This window comes from Mesocricetus auratus, unplaced genomic scaffold, assembly GCF_017639785.1.
Source record: "Mesocricetus auratus isolate SY011 unplaced genomic scaffold, BCM_Maur_2.0 Super-Scaffold_100004, whole genome shotgun sequence".
Taxonomy (NCBI): domain Eukaryota; kingdom Metazoa; phylum Chordata; class Mammalia; order Rodentia; family Cricetidae; genus Mesocricetus; species Mesocricetus auratus.
In genome coordinates, this window is record NW_024429189.1 from 71,403,672 (window position 1) to 71,418,369 (window position 14,698).

At 47.6% G+C, this 14,698-nt stretch overlaps 1 protein-coding gene across 5 annotated transcripts in view; it reads right to left on the minus strand.

Moving 5' to 3' along the window:
* The window catches only part of Kiaa1549l (KIAA1549 like), a 268,939-nt gene that overhangs the window by 98,214 nt on the left and 156,027 nt on the right, over positions 1 to 14,698 (minus strand). For 2 of the 5 annotated variants that reach the window (XM_013121626.3, XM_013121620.3), the window contains exons 2-4: positions 4,625 to 7,144; positions 3,593 to 4,204; positions 1,306 to 1,421 (exon numbers count right to left, since the gene is read on the minus strand). In XM_013121626.3, the coding sequence (XP_012977080.1) occupies positions 1,306 to 1,421; positions 3,593 to 4,204; positions 4,625 to 7,144 (3,248 nt within the window). The remainder of the gene's footprint in view (positions 1 to 1,305; positions 1,422 to 3,592; positions 4,205 to 4,624; positions 7,145 to 14,698) is intronic. The other 3 variants (XM_005064840.4, XM_040745942.1, XM_013121632.3) reach the window with 2 other exon arrangements.

The window sequence follows — 14,698 nt, forward strand, 5'->3', positions numbered from 1 at the left end:
ACTGAGCAAAGGGATACCAGGCTCTGCCCCGCAGCCTTGTGCAGGCAACATAACTGAAACTTAATGGGTTATTTATGCCCACTATTCTCATTTTTGCCACTACCTTTTATTCATGGAAAATGATCCTGATTTACATTCATTGTGCTAATTCAAAAATTTCAAAAGAAACGTGTTAAGTTTACAAAGTGCACCAATTATTTTGAAAGCATAGTATCTGTTGCAGTGGTCTGCACTGATGTGCAGAAAAAGCGAAAGCTAGAGAGGTCATTGGAAAATGACTGCAGTTCAGTGAAACCACACCAGGCAGATGAAGGAGAGAAGTTGCATGGGCAACTTTTGGCTTAAAAATGGGAAGGTTTCCAGTGCAGGGAGCGCTTTTCCCCTTCTCTCCTTTCTTCCTCCCGATTTCTTTTTTAAGAATTGTAAAAGAGAGCTTGACAATGACCAATGGAGGATGTGCCAAAAGCTCATCCCTGGTCCTCTGTATGATGGGTGGGGAGGGACCACTAGGCTGGATGCAGCTGTTACTCAGGCCATCAAAAGAGGAAGCCAGAATGATATGTTTAAGTGGTACAAAAGGGAGTCCACTGACTGCCAGTTGCATTTACTGCTCTAACACTTGGGATCAACCCAAAAGACTGTAAAACAATGCCTCTGCAGCTTGGCTGTGCCATTGAAACCAGCCCAGCAGTTATTAAGCAGTACTTGGCATCAAAGTGTTTGGAAGGAAAAATGTTTACTTCCCTGTCTGCTGCTGGCACACCCAACAGAGTGGAACTCCTCTTACAGATCTGAGTAATTTGGACTTTTGCTGTTGTTAGTAGTAGTTCTGGTTTCAGTTTGGGTTTTTGAGACAGTCTTAATCTGTAGCCGAGGGTAGCCTCAAACTTGGGCAAATCCTCCTGTGTCAGCCTCTCATGTTCTGGGAGTATAAATATGTAATATCTACCTGACTTTATTATACCTGTTAAATGTCCAGAAATAAACCACTATTTATAATTGCCCAGAAGATAAAAAAAAAGACAAAACAACAATGGACGGCTTCTAGAGGATACCAAATACTCCTCCAGTGATGAGACAATTTTTAAGAATACAAAAGTAATACAAGGTAATTAGTTTCAAGTTTTCCTCTTGAAATGACCCTTTTCTCCAGCTGCAAGATGTTAGTTATCTGCCAAAATGTCAAAAACTTCTACTTCTAGCAAGTTGGGTGTGGCACCTAGGAAGGAGGAAAACATCTTCTCCTACTCTGGACCCAAGAGGGGCATGGGTTGAATTGGCCAGCTTAGAAAGTTAGGTGCTTACGTGAGCGGAGACATCATTCTGGCGGAAGGCCTTCCGCAATGCCTGTGTGAGCCCTTTGGTTACACCAAGCTTCAAGGACTCGCTGCTCTGTACTCTCCTCTGGGTTAGGAAGAGAACTATGGGGTGAGACAGAAGCACAGTAATCAAGAGTCAAGAACGAGCCTCCTAATGAACAAGCACCCCCTTCCCAGCCTCTATGTCCATCAAATCCAGAGCACAACTGATAAGCAAAGGCCCACCAATCAGAGACAGGCTGGGGGGTGACTGTTGGTCTGATGAAGGCCCAAGCCATTTATGGGGTCTTAATGCCAAAGAGCTGGTGTGCTGATGGCACCACATTCCCAACTCTCACTGCCTCTGACAGTGAGGACCAGCCTCTGTATGCCTGGCCCCCAGTGCGTCAACACAAAACCACATTTCTGTAATAGCACCCACTGACATACTTAGAGACTGGCCCTGAGCTGGGTTCTACAGCTCTAATCAACCCTGAATCCAGAAGGGACAGGTCCACCTCACAGACGGGGATGCAGATGGCATCTGTGACTGACTTTAACTGTCACCATTAGAAGGAAGTCAGAGTTCTGCCAAGGCTTCTGAAGGAGGCTGGGATCAGAGGAAGTTTCCTTAGGAATTGATGCTTCTGATGAGTACTGAAGGGTAACGGTGGTCACCTGGCAAGAGGAAGGGACTCCCAGAGCCAGGGCCACCAAGGGAAAAGGCATGGGGGGGGGGAGAGGAAGGTGAATCCTGCCAGCGCACATGTTTGTTTAGCTTGGTTCTAAGGGAGAGAGGAAATAGGGGTTTAAAATGAAGTAATGAGTTATAGAAGATTCCTTTGACTACACACTGATAATAGATTGGAGAAGACAGAGGGCTGAGGAGAGAGAGAGAAACGTGGATAGGGCTGCAGGCAGGAGGGAGGGGGAAGGCGGGATGGAGAGAAGGGATATTCAGGAGTGAGAACAGCATACACTGCTCAGCCATAGCTAGTGGAAAGGAGTGAAGACAGAAGCCAAGAGGGTGCTTCTGCATGGAGGGGGGAGCTGGGAGAAGGCATGGATCTGGAGAGGGGAGGGGGTTAAAACCCAGATGGCATAATAGAGAAACTGAAAGAGATACTGTATTTTCTGCTGTGCCTAATTTCACAATTTCCCATTTTAGAATAAGATATCATTTCCTTTCATTCTTTGTGGGCTGAGGAGGAAGGCGGGAATGAGCATTCAACACTGGCATGCTCTTTCAAATAATTTGTCTAATGCTTTTTATAGAGAGCACTACTGCACTATGCAAAACACTCTAAGCATTCTAGACTCGCTTTCTGCAATCAGGGAGTGGGGCAGAGAAGAGATCAACCCTACTGACATGAAAAGAAACCCTACTCCCCCACTGTGTGGTTCAAATGTCCAGTTGGTATCTGCTGATTAGGAAAACTTTTCTAAATGGTGCGATGAGTCCCACGATTTTTGTGTTAAATGAATCACATTGTCTCTTCATATGAGGCATCACTGGAATACTTCACAGACAAAACGTGCTGTGTTCAGGAATTCCCTGATCTAGAGTAAGTATGGTTTCACTGGGCGCTTCTGATGTCAGAAGCAATCCTAGGACTAGAATCCGTGCCATCTAATGTTTCTGCTTTCTGACACTTGATGAGAGTCGAGGTTTCTTAACCTTCATAATACTGATTAATCTCTCTCCTTCTCCCCACATCCATCTGTGTGTGTGTGTGTGTTTGTGCGTGTGTGCGCACACACGCATACGTTCAGGTGTGTGTCTATGTGTGTCCTTGTATGTGGAGGCCAGAAGACAACCACAGGTTACTCCTCAGTTACTACCCACCTTGTTTTTTGAGACCGGTCTCTTGCTGCAGTTCATTGAGTAGGCTAGACTGACTGGTGAGTGAGTTCCAGGGATCTGTCTGTTTCTGCTTTTCCAGAGCTCTGGGGTTATAAGCTACCACACTCAGCTTTCTTGAAATATGGGTTCTAGGAGGTCAGGTCCTCACGCGAAGCACTGTACCAACTGAGTGTTGTCTCCAGTTACAGTTAGTCTTTATTGTACAGACAGAGCATTGTGAAATGTTAAACATAATCCCAGGTGCCTACAGGTACCCTTCCCAATGTGTAGCAACCAAAGTGTCCCCAGATGTGGCCAAATGTCCCCTCAGAGAGGGAGGGTGAGAGCACTCCTGATTGACAAGCACTGATATAAGAGAATTCATTCTAGCCAATCGCTGAGGTCAAGATCACCCCACTGCCCTCAGACCAATAAGACAGTGGCCTCTCACCTGTCTTCACTAGGAGCCTGTGGGACATCTGACAGTCCAAGTTGGATGCTATCCTGCCAGTTGTGACCACTGCGGTAGACACAGCCGGGAAAGCAGCATCTGTGTTTCCTGTCTGCAAAGATGGCAGTCTCGTGGCCTTTACTGAGGCTGTAATGGATGTCAGTGCTGCTGTGATTGTCAGTGGGCGGGTTGTGGAGGCTCTGGGTGTGTCTGGCCTGGTGGAATTGGGGAGGCCAGTGTGCATGGCTTGTGGTTTCTTGGGGAAATGAGTTGTGGACAACAGGCCTGACGCAGAGCCCATGGTCCCTTGTGTGGCTGTATGTGTGCTCATGCTGTGGGCCGTCCGGGCAAGCATATAGGTTGGTGTAAATGGGAAGGCAGTGTGGACTGTCCCAGCTGTCACCTTTGGGCTTGATGCTGCCTTGTTGGTGACATTTTTAGCTAGAGCCGTGGTCAGACTGCTCTTGGATAAACTGCTGCCGCTGCCGGCGCCCTTAGCAGTGAGGGCTGCGGACAACGCTGCCGGGGTTGACTTCCTCAGAAACAATGTGGTGGTGGCGGCAGCTGCAGCTGTTGCTGTCAGTTCTCCCTTGGGTGACACTGAGCTTTCCACTGCAAAGAGAGAAAAAGAGAAGTTTGTCATCGGTCTGGGATGCACACATCACTGTCCTGATTTATGAAGGAATGTCACTTATGAGCTTGCTAGTGGAAGAAGTCTCTACACTCCAGGCTTGCAGTGGGGAGAACTCAGGGGAAACAACCTTAGGTTTATTAACTCAACCAGCCATAATGAGAATGCCACTTACAGCAAAGCCATGGTTGTTGATAGCAAGGACATAAATTCTGAATACTTTCAAAAAATTCAGGTAGGCAGGGAGGATCAGCGGCATGCCTGTCTGCAGCTGTACCTTACTACTGAACGAGGGGAGGCAGGCTACTTCAAAGCAAAGCTGGCCATCTGTGTTGAGCTTGAAGATGCTTTGGTCGAAAAAGCAGTCATACCTGTTTTCTGGGTACCAGGAAATAAACTACCTGCATTAGTGGCTGCACCTGTCCATTTCTTGGGGCGCCGAGAAGTTCGCAGCACTTTGGAGGGGGTCCTGGAAAAGGCTCCAGTTGATACAGAGGTTGAGTCCGTAGTTGAATGATATTGCAGGACACTCTGGGATTGGAGGAAGCCATTTTTTCCTGGTGATAGATAGGTGTCACTGGAAATTTGTGAATCTGTGTCTGTTCCATCTGAAAGCATTTGCTGCAAGCTAGCTGCAGAAACTAAACTTGGCCAAGTTGCCCAAAGAGGATGGGCTGGCCGGAGAGGCAGCTGCCACTTAGGATGCTGACTTGTGGGTGGGTAATAATCAACGATTGCTGTGTCAAAGTTTCTGGGATGCTTGCTTGTGAGCCACAGGTCTGTGTGGCTTTCAGCTGTGGCCCCTTCTGATGGTTGGAGAGGCTGATTGCCCCTTTGGCTGAAGACTAGCTCCTGAAAGTTAAAGCTGTCTGTAGTCACTAGCTGCCCAAGAGCCTCTTTGAAATTCTGAGACTGTCTCTCATTGGCAGCTGAAGTTGTACCGCTGGGAGGAGTCACTGAGGCTGAATGAGGCTCCCAACTTATGGAGCTAATTGTGTGATGGTTTAAATCATGATCCGTTTGCCACGGCAAGCCAGATACGGTCGATTGTGTGGAGAGGGATGCAGCTTCTGCTGAAGGAGAGCTCCAGAAAGCATCTGTGGCTGCTGGCTTTCCTGCACCTCCTACTGTTGGGAAATCATAGACCTTGGTGGAGGAGGGAAATGCTGCCACCTGTTTGGAAGCTGAAGCTGGCAACACCGACAGGCTTGTGACAGCTGCGAGAGTCTCCAGCTTGGTGCTGGAAGAGCCTGGAGGAGAACCTGCCTGAGGGGCTTGATTGGAGAGCCTGGATGATGAAGGTGGCCCTGAAGGAGAAAGGTCTGTTCTTAGCGCTGTCTTGATGAGAGGTGAAATAGGACCTGTGTTAAAATCAGAGGTAAATCCATTCGCTGCCTGAAGACTTGAAGCCTCTTTAGTTGGAAGGGCCCACAGAGGAACTGTCCCTTTTGCCTTTTCATTTTTTCTGAAAGTGGCCGTCACCCTGTCCTCTTTTTGCTGAGGAAATGTCCAAATTGTAGGAGGAAGATTGGGATGTTTGCTTGAGAGGAGGTGCACAGCTGCCTCAGGAAGGTATTCATCGTGGCCATCTTCATGGGGAGTGAAAGCCTCTGGCACAGGGGCTGGGGAGGCATGATCTCTAGTGGGCTGGAGGACAGTAAGCAGGGAGGGAAGGGCACCTGTCCCCTTCTGTGGTGATCCAGGAGCTGCCTCAGAAGGGACCATTTGCCCTTGGCTGGGTGCAGTTGGAGACAGAGGAGGCAGCAAAGAGGAAAGGCTGTGTTTTGGGGAGAGGGTGGGCTTCCTGGAATGCTCCGGAGCTTCTGACAAATGTGACCAGTTGGTGGGGCTATTTGCAGGAGGAACAGGGGCTAGCTCTCTGCTGCTCATCACTGACTCTGCAGTCTGGAAATGTAGAGGCCAAGTCTCATAGCTTGCTGCCGCTGTGCTCAGATTAACTGGCAGTGGTACCCCACTGCTCCCTCTGACAGCCCCTGCTGTGTGGACTGGCTGGGTGGATGCAGAACTCAAACCCTCTTCCAACATGGACCATGAGGAGGTTCCACCTGGAAAGCCTCCAGGGGCTAGGGAAGGGAGAGACATGTGGTCCAGTTCTGCCACAGAGCTCAGAACCCCAGGAGTGGGGGAACCTGTTGAGTGGGGGCTCCCTGCTAGGGACAGCTCAGAGTACTGCTCTGTTGAGGTTCTAGAAAAGTCTAGAGGAGGGGTACCTATGGGAGTCCAGGCATTTCTGGATGGAAAGTGGTTTGTTTTGTGAGAAAATGGGTTTAGGACATTAACTAGGCTCTGACCTGAAGAGGAATCAGCTGGTGTGACTTGGGGAAACAAAGGCACTTTGGTGGGAAGCTCTATAGATGTGGGAGGGGTGATGGAATGAGGTGAATCAGGGGCCAATGAAGATGATGGTGGTGGAGGGAGGCGTGGAGGGCTGTCTGGCCTCAAGGGATGCTTTGAGAGGGAGGGAGTCCCCACCCGAGGCTGGGATGGGGAAGCCGCACTGAAGGTGTCTGATGGAGCTGTAGGCAATGGGGGATGCATGCTGCTACGAGGCAAACCTGGCATGGCCGCTGCTTCTCCTCCCCCTCCAGGCCCTGCGTGGACCACAGTCTCAGTGGAGTCCTTGGCACGGTCTAGGGAGGCGCCGTGTCCACTTCCTTGGTAAAGGGACGAAGAGAAGTCCACACGAGCCCTGGTCCTGTGGCGTGCCTTGGACAGAGGTGTCTGGGAGAGCTGTGACACGCTTGTGTTGTCAGGAGGCTGTCCCAGAACATTCTTGGTTCCATCTACTGCTGAGGAAGACTTGACTTCCAAGAAAGGCCATGTTGGTGAAATTGGTAACAATTTCCCGAGAGGAAAGGACTCTGAGGTCGGAGCGACGTGTATCTGAAGATTGTCTGTCCCTGTGGAAGAACGTATCCACGTGAGACATGGGATCGGGGTGTGGCATGGGATCAAGACACTGCTACAGCAGGCAGGTGCTGGAGTCAAGGAGCAGGCAAGACAGGCCCTGCCTCGCCACAGAGCCCTTCCCCTCATCAGAGCACCTTTGTGAAACAGTGCAAACAAGGAAATCAGTAAATACAAGTGTGATGCAGAGAACCCACAAAGCAGTGCTACGAAAATTGGTCTTTGATGAAGATTTCTTTTTCTGAGGCAGGGTCTTTCTATGTAACTCTCTATGATGCCACCTTCCCGGCTCCTCTGGGCCGATGGTACAAAAGTTAGCTAAGCATCCTTAGTTGCTTGTTTCTGCTTCCCAGTGCTGTGATTAAAGGCATCTACCAGCCATGCCTGACTGATGAAGGGGTTTTTGAACAACATTATAGAAGACGCTCATATATTTAATTTTTTCCCTATTCCTTACCGGGCTTAAAGTATACAAAACTCAGACAGATGTGGCTACCTGCAGCTGGCTAATGACATCAAAATAGATCTGAGCCAAGAACCCAAACTGCACAGTCCTGAAGAAGTCTGAACGTGTTCTTCAGTCCCTAATACATCTCAAGAAAAATACATTCAAGGCAATATCTCAAGGAAAAAAACGACTGCAATGAAATGTATTTCTCTTGGATTTAAAAGAATTCCTGGTTCTTTGTTCATGATGTCTAAGGAGCAGAAGAGATTTCTTTCACATTAGGTTATTTCAAAAGGAAAAATTATTCATATCCTACCTAGGACAGGAGACAACTTCTCAAAAGGCCGGGTGTCACTAGTAGCACCTGCTGAGACTGGAACTGCCAGCACCACGCGTGGCACCCCAGCAGAAAGGTGAGGAGGCAGTGGAAAGGAAGGTGGGGGAGACGGCAGCATGGGATGGCACACGTCCTGCTCTACGATGCCGCCTTCCCGGCTCCTCTGGGCTGATGGTACAGAAGGTAGCTAGCATCCTCGGCTAATATTTCTCTTCTCACCACCCCCGTGCGTGCGTGCGTGCGTGTGTGTGTGTGTGTGTGTGTGTGAGAGAGAGAGAGAGAGAGAGAGAGAGAGAGAGAGAGAGAGAGAGAGAGAGAGAGAGAGAGATCACCCTTTGATGCCATTTGTTTCTCAAGAGCTGTCCACAGTCCTTTGAGACGGGATCTCTCACTGGGTCCTGGAATTTGTCAAACAGGCTAGCCAGAGGGCCCCAGGGACTCATCCTCCTGTCTCCACCTCTTCCATGCTGGAATTATGATCATGCACCAGCTTGTTTAGCTTTTGACTGGCCTCTGGAGATCAAACTCAATTCCTTGTGCTTCAGAGACAAGAACTTTACCAACCAAGTGTCTCCTCGGGCCCTAAGGCTTTAAGAGTTTTAAAAGAAAGGAATGGTACTTGTAGAGCTTTCTGCATTCTTAGCTAAAACATTGGCACCGTTCGATAGAAACCATTTATTAGGAATTCAGAGTCTGGTTGATAGACATCCTCGGCCTCCCAGAGCTGAGCATGCGCCTCTGGCCTTCATTGCACATATTAGGACAAGGGGCACAGCGGAACTATTCCACACAGCTACTATGGGGAGCAAATGAACACGTGGAGGAGGAGGGGCGGGCAGAGTGCAGAAAATCACTAAACAAATAAGCTCTGGCTACAGCCTGGGCCTGTCCATTCAATGTAAGTGGAGCTGTGGCCCGCAGAGAGGACACCCTCCGCTGGAGGAGCACAGAAGCAGGTCGGGTATGAGGGTCCTCCCTGCCAGATGCCAGGCTGCATCTCCAGGTTGTCTTTCTCCTGCACCGTTCTGCCAACCAAAGAAGTGAACAACTGGAGAAAGTCCTACTACATGAAAGCTTTGCAAACAAGCAACATCCTCTCCATGAAAAAAGCTAATTTGAAATTGTCTTCTCAAATGGCTTTTCCAATTTCCTTTGTGAGATGTGAAAAAGTAAGCATAGATGGAGGTTTTCCACTCCGAATAAGAACACGTGGACATATTCCTTTTGATCCTTTGTGTTCTTGTGGGTTTTTAATAAAAATTTTTAATTATTTTTATTTCATTTTATTTATATATATGCATATTTTGCCTTCTTGTACCCATGCCTACCACATGCCTATCTGGTACCCACAGAAGACCGTGTCAGATCCCCCGGAACTGAAGTTACAGATGGTTGTGAGCCACCATGTGGGTACTAGAAATTGAACTCAGGTCCTCTGAAAGAGCAACAAGTGCTCCTAATCTCTGATCCGTCTTCTCAGCTCTGTATTCTTATTTTTAAAAAAATTCCCAATGTTGGGATTCAGATATAAGAAATTGGCCTCAGGTCATTTTCAGGATTTGTCAGGGTGTAAGCCCATACTGACACAATCCTCAATGGGATGCTGTTATATTCTGTAAGAAGACCACTGTCTTCTGAGGAAGCCGTCCTAAGCCTGATTGGCTCCTTATAACCATGTAATGGTTCTGTGGGTCTGACCTGCAAGACCCAAAACTCATCTTGCTTCCAAGACATAGCCTCGTAACTAAGAAGGATGCTTAAGCCAAGCAGTTTCTGCATCTAGCAAGACGTTCTCTCAAAAACATGTTGCAAATGTGAGGAGGAATGGATGCTGGGGGGAGTGGGGGTCACCAGCCACAACCAAAGGAGGTTTATGGAAAACCCCAGGCTAGAGTAGGAATGATGGCTTACAGTGGATTTGTTTCTTCCGACTAGAATTCAGGATTGCCCAAGGGAGCCTTACTCTCCCGCATAGTCCCCGATGCATGGGGAAGGATGTATCTATGAATAGTTTTGAGATGTGCCATCTTTGTGCTCTGGCGTGACATTCATTAATGCCATCTCTCCACCTTCTGAGTACATGCCATCAGGAAGCTTCATGAAAGAACTTCTTAAAATACCACACTGATTGAGTGGCACCATGTGACTAGCTCCTACTAATGAGTTATAAACAACAACAACAAGTGTGGGAAAAACAAATATGTGATCTCTGGCTTCACGGAATTTACTGACCTATAGGAGGTAAGGATGTAAAATTGACATTCTCACATATGTTCCTGAAGCTGCAGACTGTAGATGCGCAATCCTTAAGAGAACACAGCGAGGGTATGGTTTGATGAGGGAGATGGGGAAGAGCACCACTGAGAAAATGAGTTCTCAAAGAACAAGGGAAAGTAAAATAGTCAATGCAGAGAATAAATGCGTGCAAAGACCCTGTGGTAGGAAACACAATTAAGAATACAAGGACCCGGGGCTGAACAGACAGCTCAGCGGTTAAGAGCACTGGCGGTTCTCCCTGAAGATCAAGCTTCAATTCCCAGCATGCCCACGGTGGCTCAGAGCCATTGCTAATCCCAGTCCTGGGGGACCTGACGGCCTCCTCTGGCAGTGTGCATACATAATGCACAGACATACAAGAGGGTATCCAATAATTGCCCTATCGTGAAGTGTGATGTGGACAGCATGAGGTGAAACCTCAGGATTGGGCGTTGGCTGGACCACTAGAGCTTCATGGATTTCAGCTGCATGGAGAGGGCTGGGGAGTAGGAAATGTTTGGGAAGAATCATTCTGTCTGAGGCTTGAGGAACAAACTGGCAAGCGTGGACAGCAGTAGACCAGAGGAAACCCGTGCAGAGGTCTTGGCAGAAGGTGGAAGATAGCTGCAAGGAAAGTGGAGTGAGAGATGGATGTAAAGTCCTTTGATGCCTCTCTCGGTCTTCAGAAGTCAGGATTCCAGTAAACACATTTGTGTTTTGCATGTGGCAGTCTTTTTAATGGCTGGATTTTTTCTTTTATGACTCTGAGTGGGAGGTGGTTTCCTCCCTCTTGAATCTGAGTGGACTTGAGTTTACTCTGCCAACTAAGTGTGGCAAAGTAATCCCACACAGTTTTGGACTCTATGTCATAAAAGGCCACACAGCTACAGCTGGGTCCCTGGAAAGCTTTCCTCTGTCCTGAAACCCAGGAGCCACTCTGAGTAGCCCATGACACAGGGAGACAGCATTCCAGGCTAAATCAGTCTTCTGGCACCTCAGCCCAGACAGCATCCACATGTAACAGAAGCCTCTGGATCATTCTGCCCCTAGAAATCTAAATCTCTACAGATGTGTAAGTCTTTCTGCCCAGTGCCTGGACATCGTGAAGCAAAGACAAACTGTCTCTATTGTGCACTAATTAAATTCCCAAACCATGGGCCTGTTAAGGTGGGTGTCCTCAGCACAGAGTGAAGGGTGGGGTACTGGGCAGCAGTAATCACTGGCATAGTACATATGGGGTTGTGTCCTTCATTTCTAGGAACTGGGTCTCTATAGCCTTTAGTAGATTCTTGACAAGATCAAGGAACCAAACCAATAGGAACCTTTCATTTCAATGAAAAACTATTGTAGGTTTTTTTTTAGCATGATGTCTTTGCTAATTAAGTAAAAGTACTAATTAAAGTTGTTTCTTATAAAATCTACAAACAGAAGAAATGTTCTTTTTTCAACTCTTCATGGTGTGTGTGTGTGTGTGTGTGTGTGTGTGTGTGTGTGTGTTACATGTGAGGCCTATGTTGATGTCAGGAATTATCTTTAATGGCCTTTTCACCTTATTCATTAAGACAGGGCTCTCACTCAAACCCAAAGCTCACTGACATTGCCAGTCTTGCTAGCCAGCTTGCTCTGGGAATCTTGTCTCTACCTTTTGAAGCTGGAATTGTAGGTTGTGGGCCACCATCCACACCAGGCATTTACATGGTTTCTAGGGAAGCCAAACTCTGGTCCTCACACTTGTCCAGCATGCATTTTTTTAAACTATGGAAGCATCTCTCCAACCCAAGAAAAATTTCTAAGGTAGAAATGAGAAATATATGGTATTTATTAATAAGGGAAAACAGATGAGTATGGTGGCATACATCTATGATTCTAGGACTCCGGAGGTAGATGCAGGAAATCAGGAGTTCAAGATTAGCCTTGGCTACATGTTGAGTCTAAGCTAAATGAGACACTATCTTAAAAATAAATAAGCAAAAGGAGAGAGGTAAATTTAGAGACCAATTGTATAAAGCTTAAGACACACACATAGGAAGGCAGTGAGATGCATATCTGGCCAGCCCCAAGGTATCCACCATGATGGTCTCCTGGTGGTCACTCCTTTTGTGATGTCCCTCATAGAAAAAAAAGGAGAGGGACCTGTGACTTACATCTAAACAGAAAAGGAGAGAGTAAGATGTCATTTTTTAGCATGCCATTACTCTAGCAGATTCATTCTCTCCTCATGGCAAGACAGTTGCCTCCAGGCGGTCGTAAGGGACCATGAATGGTTGGTCCATGTGCTGGCAACCACAAAGAAGCCAAGTCCTCAGTATGGCAGCCACAGGAAAAAGCTGCCAACAGCCCTAAGTGAGTTTGCATGTGGATTCTTCCCCAGTCATGCCTCCAGATGTTCAGGAGGCCAGCCAGCACCATAATTACAGCCAGAAACCCTGAGTAGAAGACCCCAGTGAGCTGGGCCAGGGAGGCTTCCCTAGTCAGGTGACCCACTGTGAGATAATAGTAGTTCACACTGAGCAATGCCATTTGAGGCAGTTTATTACGTGGCAATAGAAAGTCAATAAAGGGACATGTGTAGTAGCCATGCCTACAATCCCTTCACTTGGAAAGCTGAGTGATAGACACAGCAAGACTGTCTTAAAAAGGAATGAGGGAGGGAGGAAAGGTGGGAAGGAGGGAAGGAAGGTGGGAGGGAGGGAGGGAGGGAAAGAAGGAAAAAACGAATCCAAGTAGGAAGTAAGGAGCTATGGAGGGTTGTATGGTAAAGTAGGAGTGCAGGTAGATGAGACAGGCACAGGATATGACTAAATGGTAGCATGAAGGATGGTTTCACGGTAGGACAAAAAGTAATTAATACATCTGTTAGAATATCACAGTGAGTTGTGGAATGAAGTCTAACATAGCACCTGGGATTTGAAGAAAATGGGTTTTGCATGGTAGAAACACAGCTATAGCATCAAATAGATTAGGATGTTAGAGTGAGGTGTGTAGGGAGAGATCTTAGGTACCTGTAGTGCTTACCATGCCCATTTGGACATGGCCACAGGTATGTAGAAGGTGGGGGATAAAGAGCTCTTTTCGGGGTTCCGGTCAGGTCTCGGAAAGCTGCTGAGACTAACCTGGGTAGCCGGTTTCTCTTGTAAGTACCCTCCCACAATAAATAATCTCTTATACCCTCACCAAGTGTGCGATTTATATTTCCTTTTCAGAGATGGAATGCCTTCCTATGCCTGAATTCCATTTTTAAAGGGGAAGAAAAATAGTGGGTCATTCTAGTAGTACAACCTTACTGGTTTTCCTCAATGAAGACCCATAGATATTGTGTAAGTGTGTGTGTGTGTGTGTGTGTGTGTGTGTGTGTGTGCGCGCGCGCGTGCGTTTATGTCCATGTGTGCTCACACACTGGAACTGTGGGTATGTGTTTTTGTGCATAGATGCATGTGGAGGCCAAAAGTCAGTATCAGGCGTCTTCTGAGGCAGGGTCTCTCACTGAACCTGGAGCTCACTGACTTGGCTTGACTGACTGGTCAGTGGCTTCAGGAATCAGCCTGGCTTTACCCACCTCCCCACTGTGCTGGGTTCGCATGTTTGCTGCTATACCTGGGCTTTTTTCTTTTACATGAATGGTGGGGATCTGAACTCGGATCCTCATGTCTTCACTGCAAGCACTTCACCCACAGTTTCTACTTCCACTGACCTCACTCTCATACCAACTCCCAGCTTTTCTGGATGTAGAATGACATGGACTATTGTTTGCTGACAAATATGCCAATAACTCTCCGTAGAAAACAAAGGTAAGTCCCTTAAACAAAAGAGGAAGATGAAGGAGAGCAAGGTTTTCTAGCACAAGCCCTCAGCTACTCTCTGATGTGACAAAAGTCTCCCTTCCGGGGCCAGGTTAGCCGTTGCCTACTGCTTAGTGTTTTCTGTAAAGGCGCTAAGAATCTAAGGAGTTCCAAAGGGGTAACCCAACTGGTAGGAGCTACAGAGGGGTTGGATGAGGAAAGATGGGAGAAACTGATTTATGTGAGGCATGAGAATGGAGGCAAGCAATATGAAAACCCTTCCCTGACAAAAGAGTTAGAGTCATCTTTCCTATCGCAGGGAAACCAGAGTGGGAAGTCACAAAACTGAATGGACAACTTGTGAGCATATATCTCAAGCTAAACTCAATCAGTGTTTGGTGAAATAGAACCGGGTTGGCTGTAGTCACAGAGTCACACTGTCACCTATGAAACTGACACACTCAAATCCCAGCTACCAGGCTCTCAGCACCACGAGTGAACCTTACTCTATGTCTGGGTTTGGGGAGTGCTCTACCCTCCCAGAGTCACCTAAGATGGGGCCCACAGAGCAGCTCCCTCTCTCTTCCAAGTTCGATGCTGTGTCTTGCTATGGTGCTGGTTCTACAAGCATTACCCAGCACAGCCCTAAATCACCTGAGACCTGTCCATTTTAGCTAGACCATCTGGCCATTCCCAGAAGGCCAAACAAAATGGATTAAAAGCCACC